We start from the raw sequence: 14,645 nt of genomic DNA on the forward strand, positions 1-14,645 counted from the left end.
AGAGCAGCATGGGTCTCTCTCATCAGCTCCTCTGAGTGCCAGAGCTGATCTCCAAGAGAGATCACCACGGTTTCCCTCAAAGAACAGCTTTAGACCAAGATTGATGCTTTTAAGAAGAGCAGTTTATAGAACAGCTGCTTTTAACCCAACCTTAATCAAACACTTCAAGTGTAGTTATAGAAACGGCGTGACTAACCCAAACAGCACCTTGTTAACTCAATGCAGACTCTCCCTGCAAAACCCCATCAAGCGCTCCTTTTATGGGCAAAGCTGGGGAACTGGCCTGGAAGGAGAGGCTGCAGCCGGTCAAACAGCCAAGTCTCTATGATGGGTACAGAGAGCAGGGCCCAAGGATGCAGAAAGCCCAAGTCCTATTCCTAGTTTCACTGCCTTCTATCTCTGGGACCTTGAGGGAGTTACCTGGCCACCTAATTCCTTTAAAAAAAAAAAAAAACCCCTGAGTTTCTTCATTTCTTCATCTATTTAAAAAAAAAAAAAATTATAATAGCACCCTGCCTTCTTCATGGGATTATTAGGAAATCCCACAAAATAAGCTGTGGATGTGGTCATGCATTGGCCACGTGATGGAAACCTAAGTATATTCGTCTGCTAGGGCTGCCGTGTAAAGTGCCGTAAACTAGGTGTCATAAACAACAGAAACATATTTTCTCACCATTCTGGAGGCTAGAAGTCCCAGATCAAGGTGTCAGCGGGGTGGCTTCCTTCTGAGGACCGTGAGGCTTGTAGATGGTTATCTCCGTGTTTTCAAGGTAATCTCCCATCTGTGTCTGTCTCCAGATTTCCCGTTTTAATACAGACACATCCGTATGGGGTTAGGGTCCACCCGAATGAGCTCACTCTAAGTTGATTATTTCTATAAAGACCCTATCTCCAAATCAGGTCACATTCTGAGGTCCTAGGGGCTAGAACTGCAACCTAGGAACCTCGGGGTTCATAATTCAACCCACAACAGTTAGGTAAGGTATATGCCAAGGGAGGTGTGGTGGTTGGAAAAATTTTGCAGCTCGGACGGCCGGGAAGGGCTACCTTGGAAAACTCACATGTAAAAATAGTCTCAGCCTGTCCTTCGGTTTCACTCGATGCCAGTGGAAGTGGGAGGTGAGGGAGCAAAGAAAGAAGCGTACCCAGAACACAGGACCACCCCAGAGCTCCAAAGGCCCCTCCAAAGTTTCTGTCAAAATCCCGAACTTACCTAGTAGGAGTCAAATTATTTAAATATCAAATACTTAGGTCATACTAGGTATGTGCTGGACGCCAAGGACTTTACAGATATTAATTCATTTAATTCTCCTAGCAACCCAGTGAGGCAGACTTAACAGTACCCCCGGTTTATAGAGGAGAGGACGGAGGCAAAGAGGGGTTAAATAACGTGCCCAAAGCTACACAGGCAGGATGTGATGACCCTGGGCTCTGACTCCAGCCAGCGTAGTTTTGGAGTCCCCTTGCTCGTCACCGTGCTCCGAAGACCCTGTGAACGGGTCTGGGGAGGCTCCATTACTGAAGGCAGCTCCCGCAATGTCCCGTGTGCTTTATGTCACAGATGAGTACGAGGTGGACTGGAGCAACTCTTCTTCCCCGACCTCAGGGTCCGGCGCCCCTTCGGCCGACAAAGAAAAGAGCTGGCTTTACACGCTGGATCCCATCCTCATCACCATTATCGCCATGAGCTCCCTGGGCGTCCTCCTGGGGGCCACGTGTGCGGGGCTTCTGCTCTACTGCACCTGCTCCTACTCTGGGCTCAGCTCCCGCAGCTGCACCACCCTGGAGAACTACAACTTCGAGCTCTACGACGGCCTCAAGCACAAGGTCAAGATGAACCACCAGAAGTGCTGCTCCGAAGCGTGATGGATTGCCCCCAAATCACATCTGACGTTTCATTTCAGCAAGAGGGGCTAGCGGAGATTACATTTTTTTTGTCCTTTGGAAACTGAATGCCATAATCTCGATCAAACCGATCCAAAATAGGTGTGGACAGAACGGACAGACGAGTCGACGGGGGCGGGGAGATTACGGCCGCGCCGGGGGCCAGGACCCACCTGAGAGCGCCCTGGCTGAGTCGTTGCTGGGACTAAGATGGGAGCTCATCTCTTTGGGGTCACAGTTGTATTTCGTTTGTGAGTTTGTTATGATTATTATATTTTATTTCTTTGGTCTGTGAGCAACTCCAAGAGGCAGAAGAGGAGAAGGACTTTTCTAGGATGTAAGCTGAGCAGTGGTCAGTGGTACTCTGCTCTCTCGTTCTAATCAGCACTTGAAAAGCAAAAGGTCTTTTCAGACTTTTCATCTTTAGGGGCAAAAAAAAAAAAAAAAAGCCGTCCAACTTATCCTGTCCTCTGATCGTCTTATGACTTCCGGGATTTGCTGTGGTGTAGGTCCTGCCAGCCAACCCTACAAGCTGCCATTTCCAGTCCTAGCATTTAAGTAGGATGTTGTTGCCTTTAACTTTTTTTATCCAGGGGAAAATTGCCATTTTAGGGTCAGCGTGAATAGCTCTTTCTTATATGGGATTTAAAACAAACCGGAAAGGAAACTTCACACGTCAAAATCCACAGAAGCATCTCCATGTTAGAAGCGGACAAGCCTTAACGTGCTTCGTGACTAGGAGCCATTCATTAAATCTAGACCCAGAATTTGTGGCTGTGAGGCTACTTCGAGGGGCCTCTGGTGGTGGTTTTGCATTTTTCTTTTGCCTCCTCCTTGTTCTTTGAAAACATACACGTATACACACACATACACGCGCACACGCACACATTCGTCAGGTGTCTACTCCTCAAGGCGTAGCATTGGTCTCTGTCCTCAGAGATGGAGGGGAGGGTGAGGGCAAACACGGGCTGTTAGTATGTTTTCTCCACTGGTGAGATGTCACCGGTGAGTACTAGACGGAAAGGAGAACAGTGGAGAGGGAAAAAGGAGTCCAGCCTCTGTGATGGTGTCATGGCAAAGCCTAAACAGACTCTATGGAGGCATTTGGATGAATTCGTCTCTTTGATAGGCTAGTAAACACTGAGTTCTCCTCAGGGTTACAGCCCCACGTCAGTGTTTCAGGAGAGTCACGTCAGTGTTTCAGGAGAGTCAGGTAGGATGTATGCGAGCTGATCTGAACCAGAAATGCGCAAGTACTATGGACCAAAACACTAACAACACGGCTTCTACCCCAGAGAGACCTGTGTTCTTACACACACACACACGTACATACACACACACACACAATTTATGTGTTTTTTATTAAGTGCCTTGAAACAATGAAAAAAAACCTGTATTTTCCCTCTATGTAGAAATCAGTGAATATCATAAAAGTAAGGCATTCCTTCTTCCCGAGCCCCCGTGACTCCACTGCCAGTTCCCCCGGCTCACTGCTGATCCTACGAATGGATTGAGCCCTGCTGCCTGAGAGGTAGTCATGGCCCTCGATGACTCTCACCTACTCTAGGAGGGGAGGCATCAAACTGTGAAGGATAAGATTGTCCACGCCAAGATCCAAATCTCGATTTTGTAGTCATGCCTAAAGATCGCCTGTGTGCTGGAAATACATTTGAAACCCAGCCAGTATGCCCAGCCCATTGCTTATCAGTGGTAAACGGTCAGACCATTTTTGCTGCTATGGTCACCCACGATTTCATTTGTCTCATACCCAGGTGAAAGGAAAAGGATGAATGGGACTGGCGGGTTCCTTCAATGTTAACGTATGGAAATGCTAGTTCAAATGGTATCGTCACAGTGTTTTGTTTGCGGAGAGGGAGAGTCTGAACCAACAGCTATTTATTCATATGTCTGTGTGTCTTTGAAAGCCTTTGAGTTCTCTGTATCTACTGTGTATGTGAATGGTCACGTGGGACTCCGTGATGTTGTTGTGACTTTGACCTAGGGCCCGAGTGTAACTGCTGATCTTGGCACTCATTGGCACAGTGGTAGTTAGAGTGAAAAGTAAAGCTGTCAAGCCCACAGGCTTAGCTCTAGGACCCCCCCAAGCTGGGCATGCAGCAGAAACCAGTTCTTAACACTTTGTCGAAAGCAAGTTTTTTATTAGCCCACCTTCCTCTTCGCCTTCCCATGTAGCTCAGTGTTCAGGAAGCTAGCAAGTCCTAGGGATTTCCAGAAGTTGCCTGCAGAAGAAGAGAAGTTCAAAAGCCTACCTTGGGGGTCCTGGCCCTCTCATGCTCTGTGGGTCCTTATACAGTGCCCCCAAAGACCAGCCCTGTCTTCAGCCTGCAGTTGGCCTCTAAGTTACGCACAAGCCAACCTACATTCCCCTGACGGTCCTCCATCCATTCTCACCATTGGCTTGTTTGGGGCCCTGGGTAGGCCCTGCTACACAAAAGCAAGCCACCCAGGGCTACATGTAGTTACCTCACCAACACTGGAGGCTGGTCCGTTTTAAGACAGAACGACAGTGGGGTCTGGTCCTAACTCAGCCAGGGGGTGCCCTGGTGCATTTGTTGTCTCTCTCTGCAGGTAGGCTAGCTGACCCGTCCCCTTGAGTCATTCCCTTTGGGAAACCCAACTCACAGTATTGATCTCCTTTTTTGCCTTGTACCGAATGACACATTACCTCCACGCTCTCCCAGACTAGGCAGTCCACAAGGCCACGGGGTTGCTTTCTCTCTTCGGTGGGGATGGGTCGTTGACAGGGATGAGGGTCCGAGGAGTGAGCATGAATGCAAGAAAGCAAGGAAAGTTAAACGGTCACACAGAAGATTAACTTTTCCAGGGTTTGCAGTTAAAGGTATTCGACCATTCGCTGGCTGAGCCAGATCGCGGGAACTTGAGAGCTTTTACTGTGATTCTTCAATGTAAAAAATAAACAACAAGGTCAAACTGTGTTTATATGATTTGTATAAAGTCTTTTTAAGATTGCTATTTAAATAAACATTATACCAGAGATATGTATCTGCATGTTTTTTGTTGGAGGCAGAGAGTCTTGGGTTTAGGGTGACCATCCCAGCTTGCCCCCAGACTTTCTTGGGTGTTCGCTCTGAAAATCCCTGGAAACCCCTCCAGCCCGGCCAAACCAGGATGGTTGGTCATTCTCCTGGGACAATGTTTCTTAACCTTTCTTACAGAGTTAGTAGGTTGATTGGTTGGCTGGCTTCTTATAAAATGAAAACAGGGTGGGGGTGGGGGTTGGGCCACCTGATCAAGGGGGCTACTTTAACTCAAAGACTTGCCGACAGATTTCTGAGACCGTCATCCTTGTAAACCCTCTTCCTCCCAAAACGCCGCCAATATCCTGCAACTTCTGGCTCTTCGCTGCTTCCTTCCTGTGCAAACATGTGCCTGTCAATATCTATGGTGATTCTAAGGTCTGTGGCGGTGCTTCTCGAAGTGTGCTCCCGGGACCAGTGGCTTAGCATCACTTGGGAACTTGTCTGAGGTGTACATTCTTGGGCTCTGCTCCAGATCTACTGAATCAAAAACTGTGGGAGGAGGGCCTAGTGATCTGTGTTTTAACCAGGCTTCCCGGGGCTTCTGGTATTCTTTCAAGTTTAAGAACCTGTGGTCGGGGAGAAAGGAAAAGTTGCCAGGCCTTGTGGGTTTTTGGATTTGAAACAAACTAGACCTTTTTTTTTTTTTTTAAGATTTTATTTATTTATTTGACAGAGAGAGATCACAAGTAGGCAGAGAGACAGGCAGAGATATAGGGGGAAGCAGGCTCCCTGCTGAGCAGAGAGCCCGATGCAGGACTCGAACCCAGGACCCTGAGATCATGACCCAAGTCAAAGGCAGAGGCTTAACCCACTGAGCCACCCAGGCGCCCAAAACAAACTAGACTTTGGCCAGGGAAAGCTAAAGGAGGTTGAGTTCCATTCTAGGGAGTACAAGTTCCCAAGGGAGGAGTGGGGGAGAAGCTTTATTATGAACTCCCCCCCACAACACACATGAATGGGAGTCTCAACAAAGCAAATTTGTCCTAGGGCTCTGTCCCCCTCCCCAAAGGAAACTGGGTTCACCCATTTACTCAGGAAATGTTTTTGAGCACTTCCTGATTCCGTAAACTCTTGGATCTTAGACTCCAGTGAAGGGGACCGCCAGCAAATAGCCACACACATCAAAAAAAGACTGGTTACATAAATGTGGTGAAGGCAGCAAACAGGTAGCTCTGATGGAAAATTACTAGACGGTAAAGGTGTAATATTTGTGTTACTTGAGTTCGTATTTGCAAAACACAGCTCTTTATTACTGATGTTATGGGATTTGCAGTAATTAAATACAATGCTCTTAGAGTCAACAACACTCACCATAATGAAAGCTAACGAATCTGAAGTCCAATACAATATGGCTCTTTAAAACTCCTTTTCAAACGAATGACTTGGGTCACTCCCACTAAATGGTTGGCCAGAGAAGGCCTCTCTGAGGAGGTAATATTTAAGCTAAAACCTGAAGAGATAAGGAGGAGTCAGCTCAGCCAAGTGCCCGGGAAAAACTTTATACATACCGAGGGAACAGGATTGAGAGATCCCTGCTGTGGGAAGAGTTTGCTGTGCCCCTAGGAACTCCAAGCAGTGGGAAAAGTATGGAGAAGAAGCTGGAGAGCAGGGTAAGACTCTTTCAGGCACAGTCAGGGGTGGGGGTGGAGGGGTACTGTCTGATCCATATCACTCTTGGGCCTTCCTTAGTTTATAGAAAAGAGAGCTCCCCACCCTGCCCCTCAGAGCCCTCCCCCCCACCCCCACTGCCTTCCCACTCCTCACTTACTGGCCAGTAAGGTCACCACAGTCAGATTTTTGCAATTTCCCTCTCTGCCCCTCTATGATCTTTATGATATCATGTGTCTCCTGAGATGTCTGCTTCTCTCATATTACTGACCCTAGCAGCAATAACAAAGGTTAAAATGAAAGCAAATTTTTACTTTCCTTTAGTTGAGCTTTTGGGGATTTTTAAAGCCCTCATAAACTAATAATATCTCCTGGTTCCTAGCCATCTAGTATTTACATAAGATCTTTTTTTCGCCCCCCCATATCTGCATCCTTCTGGAAATGTTTATACAATCCTCAGGGGAGGGAGTGAAATGAAGTTGGAACAGGCCCATCCTTGAGAGAAACAGGACCCATCTGGAGGCTGAGGTGCCCTTGTCTCTGCAACGTTGGTGGTAGTGATGGGGGAAGGAGGGGAGCCTGAAGAAGAAGTGGAAAGATGAGTCTGTTCCAGATCTCACAGGCTTCCGTCTCTAATCCCAGGCTGAGCTAAACAAATTCCTGGGGAAATTCTCTCCCCTCCCCATCACCCACCACCCACCAGGAGATTGGGTGTGAGGTGAGGAGGTGATGGTCAGACTAGGAAACGCTACCTGCGTGGGTCCCCAGAAACTGCTCCCGTCCGCCCATGGGCTTCCCAGAAACTCTACCTCTCTGCTCCCATCCACAAAATGGGAAGCGTCCTGAGAAGCCCGGGGACTGAGAGGCAGAGGCCTGGCTTGCTTCTGAATTTCCACCTCTCAGAATATCCCAGGCCTCGAAGCCTGCAGGGCTGGGCCTCCCCATTCCTTGACCCCAGAAGAGCTCCTGGAGGAAGGGCATGCTTTCTGGGTTCCCCCAGAAGACCGAGGTGAGAGACCTGGGAGGGAGGCGCTGCAGTTGTTTCTGCCGCTTATTCAGAGAATGACACCTGTTTCCTCTCTCTTCCCTGCCAGAAACCCCATCCCACACCTGTGTGCAGGAGCACAGTTCCGGCACCTCTGGCTTTCGAGGGCTGGGAGAAGAGACCCCTCCAGTGAAGCCTCAGGCCCCATCTGGCCGCGGGGGTCTGAGCTTTCCCTCACGCCTCCTCCCCTCCTGGGGCACCAGGTAGCAGGGCCTCCCCCCACCACCTTCTCCACGGAGGATCTGGCCCAAGCAGGTCCCACACAGGGTGCAAAGGACCTGAAGTCCTGAGGGCAAGAGGCACACAGAGGGGCCCCAAAAGCCCTCCACCAGCAGGGAGGTAAAGCCCCGGGCCACGGACCTGGGACGTGAGGATTTGGGGCGCTCTCCTCTGGGCCCCTCCCCAAACCAGCAGGTCAGGACAGCTGTGGTCAGGCGCCCACCCTCCTCCACCCCCCACACCCTGTTCAAACCAAGTCCCCAGCCCCATGCAGTACCGCTTGCAAACTGCAGGCGGCAGCTCCACGGCCCCCCAGGCCGCTCTGCACGGTCTGCGTGGCGGTCTGCGTGGCGGTCTGCGTGGCGGTCTGCGGTGCTTTGGAGCACAACTCAGCTAATAAATCTCCTTCCTGAAGCCCTTGACTGCCTCCGCTGGGAATCAAAGCGCAGCCTTTCCAAGCGCCCGCTGGCCGCCCCACCGCCTGCCAAGCTTCTCGCATAACCGCACAACCGTCCTGGCGGGGCCTTGACTCGGGGCCCTCGCAGGCAGCCTTTCTGGATTTGCCCTTCTTCTCGACCTTCGCCCGTCCTGCCCTCACCTCACACCTCCTGAGCCCGCCCATTTCTATTCCCAGCCAATCAGGTTGCAGTCCTGCGTGAGTGCAAAGAAACCTTCCGAGGGTTTTGAACTTGGCAGTGCTCTTCTCCCCTCCAAGGCGGATTCGCGGAGGAGGTGGGAGAGCTCTGGTCCCCGCGCTGGGCAGACCAGGGTTCTCAGTCCCACCTCGAGCTCTGTGACCCTGGGGAGATCAGACGCATTTCGGCTTTCCCATCTGGGAAGAGGGCATTGAGCTAAACACACTCTGAGCCCTGCTCTGACTCCCTCACTAGCAGAAGGTTCGTCCGTCTGTCTGAATGTGTGTCGTACAGCTCAGCGAGGCCAAAGTGCACCCGAGCCTCCCTTCCCCCACCTTCTCGCTGGCTCCGGTCTGCGGAGGCACCGGTTCCCTTTTCCTCCGCTTGATTCCCCTGGAGCTGGCCCCAATCCAAGCCCATCTCAGCAGAAGTGCTCTCCCTTTGCCAAAGCCCCTCACTCACAGCAATTTACCTAGACGTGACTGTGCTTACTTGTCTCCAGTTAGCTCTTGGGAAAAAGAATTTCTGCACGACTCCATTTATATGGCTAACACATTTTATAGTAAACGCCTTTAGGCGCCTTGCTAGATGCTAGGGGATGGTGATAAGCATAACAGACATGGTCCCAGCCTTCCAGGAGCTTACAATCTAGAGAGGCACAAGCGAATCAGATAACCACACAAGTCCAGCAGAACAGCCGTGGCAGGAGCTATGAAGTGACGTGTGGAGAGCTGTGAGTGTGTGACGGGTCAGAGAAGCCTGAGCTCCATGGCCAAGGTGGGGGCTGAAATCCCAAGGTGATTCAGATGAATGGGAAAGGCAGGGAGAGAGCATGTCAGACAGAAGGCCAGCGTGTACAGAGATTCAGAGCCCAAGGGAAACCTGGATGAAGCAAAAGTGTAGGGTAAGGAGAAGCATCTCGTTCTCCTTTGTGAATCAGGACCTCCAACTCATACTTGGCACTGACCATCCACACACAAGAGATGTTTGTTGAACAAATGAATGACTTGTAGAAATTCTCCTGACCGGCATCAAGCCCCCCACTTTGCACAGACTAGAGAAGCTAAGTGTTTCATTCCCCCTCGTTGCTACCTGGCCTTCAACGTAGAGGAAACCGTGGAAGTAGGTTTCCTAGAGTCTGCCCTGAGAGGTTATACCCACAAGTTCCAACATGGAGATGGGCACTCTCTGTTTAAATATGATGATTTAGGTGAAATATATTCAGATTAAAACACTGTTGAAAAAGTTGGAGGCTTGCCAGAGTTTGCAAATTAAAATATCCCAAACAGCCACTGTGGGAAACGGTATGGGGTTTCCTCAAAATGTCACACACCAGTTACCGTTGATCCAGCAACCCCACTTCTAGGTACATATACCCAAAAGAACTGAAAGCAGGGCATCAAACAGATATTTGAGACATTTGTGTACCAACATTCACAGCAGTGTTATTCACTCTAGTCAAAGGGTGGAAACAATCCCGATATCTATCAAGGCAAGAAAATAAACAAATTTGGTAAGACCACACAGTGGAATATTATTCAGCCTTAAGAAGGAATGACATTCTGACACACGTTACAACATGGGTGCGATTTGAAAATATTATGCTAAATCAGACACGGAAAGGCACTTCATATGATTCTACTAGTAGGAGATACCTAGAACTGGCAAATTCAAAGAGGCAGAAAGTAGATCAGAAGTTACCAAGGGCTGGAGGGAGGAAGAATAGGGAATTACTGTTTAATGGGTACAGAATTGGGGATGATGAAAAAGCTCTGGAGATGGATAGCGGAGACGGTCGTACGATGATGTGAATGGACTTAATGCCAGTGAATCGTGCACCTAAAGATGGTTAAAACCACAAATTTTATGTTCTGTATATTTTACCACAATTTAAAGAAGCAATTTGTCTTTTTTAAAAGTCCCATTTTATTTAATGTCTAATACTTGGGACATACTTAAACTGAAAAGTTACTGATCGTTTATCTGAAATTCCACTGTAACTGGGTATCCTGTGTTCTAGCTGGCAACCCTAATTGAGAGCTTTCTCTTCACCATTAGCTTCCTAGAACCTTCCCAGGATTCAGAGACCATCGTTTCAAAACCAAACTCAGTGCTTGTGGGCTGATAAGAATGAGTGTACGAGATAGGCACAGGAAATCAGGAGGGGGCCTGCCCTAATTACAGACTCAGCCCTAGACAGAGGCCACGAAGTGACTCCCTCAGCCCTCACTGGCTCCATCAGTGAAGAGGTAGAGATTAAAAATCTTGGTTGGGTTTCCCATCTGTTGTTTAATCATCATGATCCACAAATGCAGTAAAAGCTGGTTGTAAACCCCTTCTTATGATTGACCACGTGGCTAGAATTACAGTTGCAGATGGCGACGCTCACGCGGATGACTCAGACGATGGCCTTGTCCCCCGCCATCAATGCGTCTTCACACCAGAGTTGGTAAGAACCCATGGGGTGCCCAGATGCCTAATTGTACCACCGCTTGCACCCATGTCTTCTCGATGAAAGAAATTGCCTGCACAGCTCATCATGCAGCAAGAAACAACAGGTGCAAAAGGCAAAGGCCACTTTGGAACCATTTGGACCAAAGAACATGGCTCAGTATAACAAGAGCGCCCACAGACTTGGCATGCCTGCCTGTGAGCCGGGCCTGGAACCAGACCACAGCCCTGGAGTCCACGGCTGCCGTTCCAGGTGGTCCCACCTACTCCTTCTCTCAACCGAGGCGAACGGCAGCTGGGGAGGGCATTTCACAGAGATGGGTCGTGTCCAATTCATTTTTACTAGGTGCTGACAAGTCACTGCGAAAGCCTGGAAATGTGTAGCACAGCAAAAACACACGGGTCACAATGCACTGGTGAATGATTACCAGAGGAGAAATTCATTACAGGCTGCTCTCAGCTCCCATCACATAAGGAAGCGTTACATTAACAAGATGGAAGGTCCCGGGGCTTCCCCTCCCAACTGCAGCCCCCGCCACCACTGCCTGCCACCCCACTATTTCAATTTGTGTCGCATGGTGGGAGCAGAGCCCAAAGGCGGGGAAGTTAATACAGCTATACTAATCAAAAAGGGGGCCACGGTGGCAGCCAAAGCCAATGGAAGCAGACTCGACCTGCACGCTACACGAAATTCTTTATGCCCAGCCCACACCAGCTCTGACCGCTGTAGTCTGGCACTTATCTATGGCATTAAAACAGGGTCAGGATTTGGGGGGGGGTGGGTGTTGGTTATATAGTTTGCTCTTCATCCTGGGTGCACCTGTGTCCCTGTTGTTGGGCCTGGCCATTGTCCCTGTTGGCCCCCAGGTCCCCTTTGCATTTCTAACCTTTCCTGACATAGCCACAGACAGATGGAGGACCTAGCAGGTGTCAGCACAGGGCCTGTGCTGGAAACAGCTGAGTGACCAAGACGAATAAGACACACTCGGTGTGGCACCATCTGGACCAAGTTCTGGGGCAACCGGAGCAGGAAGTCTCCATTTTGTGGTGGCCAGGAGGACGTGACAGATCAAGTGGCCTTCAAGTCCTTGCTGTCCAGTGTCACAGGCAGTCACCATCTAATTCCTCTTTCTCATCTCTCTTCTCCAATTAGCACCCCACCCCATGAAAGAATCACAGGCCACAAATGGAAGGTTAGCGGAGAGTCAACAGCTCGCAGACGGATGGGTCAACAGTTCTTCCTTAATGGGATTTCTGCTCCTTCAAGATGCCACTCACATGCCGAGGGGCCAGCCAGCTGAATCTGCTTTTAAAGTCAAACGCGCAGCCAGACCCAGGACAGACGGGCTCTGCCTGGGAGGGGGGGCTCTCCGCAGGTGCCTTCTGCAGAAGACCAGAAACTCAGCCCTCTGGCCTCACCCCTGCGCCAAGCTCCTCACCACCGGTGGAGCTCCTGTTGCCAATGTCGCCCTAAAGTGGCTGAGCGAACCCCAGCGCTAGCCAGCCAATCCGTGGCCGCGCATTCCCCCTCCCGTGCTGCTGGCCTGGGCTGAAGTAAAGGGAGCATCCCTGTCCCAGGAGCGCACCGTGGAGACGTGCCCTCAGTTCTCCCTGCACCAGGGAAACCTTCAAAACTGTTCCATTTGTCTAAGCCCCATCCATCCTTAATGTCAGAGTCTGCGTTTTCTCCTCACCTCCTTTTTCAAAGCAGCCAAGAAAGAAAATGTCACCGCATTTGGTGCTGATTCAAAAGCCTGGCTTAGACGGGTGTTCTGTTTCATCCTCCTGGCCCCATGTTTTTGTCTCCCGTGGAGTCCTCAGGGGCCGCATCTCCCCCCCACCGCCACTCCTGGGTTCATTGGCATCGTTTGGCCTCCCCTCTGGGGCTCGCGCCTCACTTGTGTTCTTCTAGAGCATTGGCCTTAGAACCCACAGAGCTGTTGTGGACTGCAGCCACTGCTAAGGGGACATGATGCTGATTTTTAGGAGGAGGAAAGGGCTTGCCAGGTGAAGATGTCGCCACCCCCATCAACACCCTGGCAGGGATTCAGAGGGTGAATGGCTGATGCGAGTAGATGTCCCCTGTACTGCCTTATAGAAACCATATTCCCCACGTTTGTCCGAAACACATGGACTCGTCCCCAGCCATGGCAGGTTGTTTGGGGAGAGTGTACATACCTGCTCTCCCCTGTATGCCTCAAACAGACTTTAAGCTGTGAAGGGCAGGTGGTAGTTCGGACGAAGATGACAGTTAGGAATGCATCCTTGACAGCCCTGGCTCACCCAGAAGGAGGGAGATGATGCCCTGATTGATACCCGAGGGGGAGGCTGTCATCAGGGAGGACAGGAGGGAGATAAGGGACTCAATCAGTGTCAGAGCCATCCTGACACACACGGCTGTAAATCACCTTGGGTAAGGAGTCCCGGCTGCTAGAGTGGAGAAGGGCGAGCAGGTAATAGAAAAACAAGGGGACAGGCACCTGTGTGGGCCCTAGGCTCTGGGATAAAGATGCTTGGCTTGGTCCTAGATAGAGATACACACACCTCAGAACTCTGTCCGTCCATCCTCAGCCCCAGCAGAGGTACAGCACTTTCCTGAGTCAATGCCAGAGGGTTCAATACAACTGAGGGTGAACTTTAGAGCATGTAAATTAGGTCTCCAGCGCGCTGTTACAAACACATATATTCCAGCCAGCTGCCCAGGACGACTGATGTGGAAAGCCTCCTCCTCCTTCTACCTGCGAAGAGACCCTTGCTGACGTTCAAGCCTGTCCTTGCCCACTGGTACCTGGAGTGAGAAGCGGCACATGGTCAGGAACAGAGGCCTCAAAGGCTCAGTGTTTTGACGAGAAAAGATTTCTCCGATTCCAGAAAGCCCTGAGACTGCAGTTCAACAACCTTGAACCCTACTGCAGATGGGATCAGTGTTGGCCAAACCCATTTCAGAGATTGTCTTTCAACATGTTTTAATTAGACATTTAAAAAATAATAAGCTTTTTTTTTTTTTTTTTTTTGTCCAGGGGACCGAGATTTCCAAGTTGGAAATAATGGAAGGATTAGCGATTAATTAATTGCTGGCAGGTGTGGAGAGAAGCCATCTATGGCTTCTTAGCGTATTTTCCCCTTTCTCTCCTAAGATCATTTTATCTTATTCTAATTAATTTTTTGCCACCCCAGCACTCCTCTTATCAAATACTCAAATAAACTAAGCAAATAGAGTGTGCCGAGACCTCAGCACTCGATATGGTGTTTAATTGGAATTGTAGCCTTGTTTTCTCCCAGTGGAGTCTCGGGGTACCTGGAAGCTTTCCCTGGCAGGAGAGTTGGGCTCCAAAAGTGCATTTTTAGCAACTAGTTAATCTTCCTTTCAGGTGCCGAGGGGAGGGTATGGCTTGACGGAAACAAGGAGCAGTAAGCCACCGAGTGGTTTTGTGGTTTCAAGGAACAGAGGCGGTGACATGACGAGGCTACTGGCTTTGTCCCTCTCGCCTGTTCCATGCTCACTTCTGTGTGTCTACACGGCCCAAATGCATGCCAGCTGTTGTGCGTGCCTTGGGGTGCCCACACCCTGTGCATCTCTGCGGGAGGGCGGCCATCACCGTTGTACACCTGAACAGCTCAGTCTGGCACAACGATCCAAATCCACGTCCTCAAACCCAAAATGTGGCCAGAGGAGGAGTGCTCAGGCACAAAGCCCAGGCACTGGCCTCCCAGGGGATGGGGACTTGACATAGAGCTCTG

At 50.1% G+C, this 14,645-nt stretch overlaps 1 protein-coding gene across 2 annotated transcripts in view; it reads left to right on the top strand.

Moving 5' to 3' along the window:
* NRP2 (neuropilin 2) overlaps positions 1-4,904 on the top strand; it is a 115,502-nt gene extending 110,598 nt beyond the window's left edge. For both annotated transcript variants that reach the window (XM_047720842.1, XM_047720843.1), the window contains exon 17: positions 1,562-4,904. In XM_047720842.1, the coding sequence (XP_047576798.1) occupies positions 1,562-1,866 (305 nt within the window). In that variant the 3' untranslated portion in view covers positions 1,867-4,904. The remainder of the gene's footprint in view (positions 1-1,561) is intronic.
* Positions 4,905-14,645: the final 9,741 nt, after the last annotated feature.

The sequence above is a fragment of the Lutra lutra genome, chromosome 3 (genome assembly GCF_902655055.1).
Source record: "Lutra lutra chromosome 3, mLutLut1.2, whole genome shotgun sequence".
NCBI lineage: Eukaryota > Metazoa > Chordata > Mammalia > Carnivora > Mustelidae > Lutra > Lutra lutra.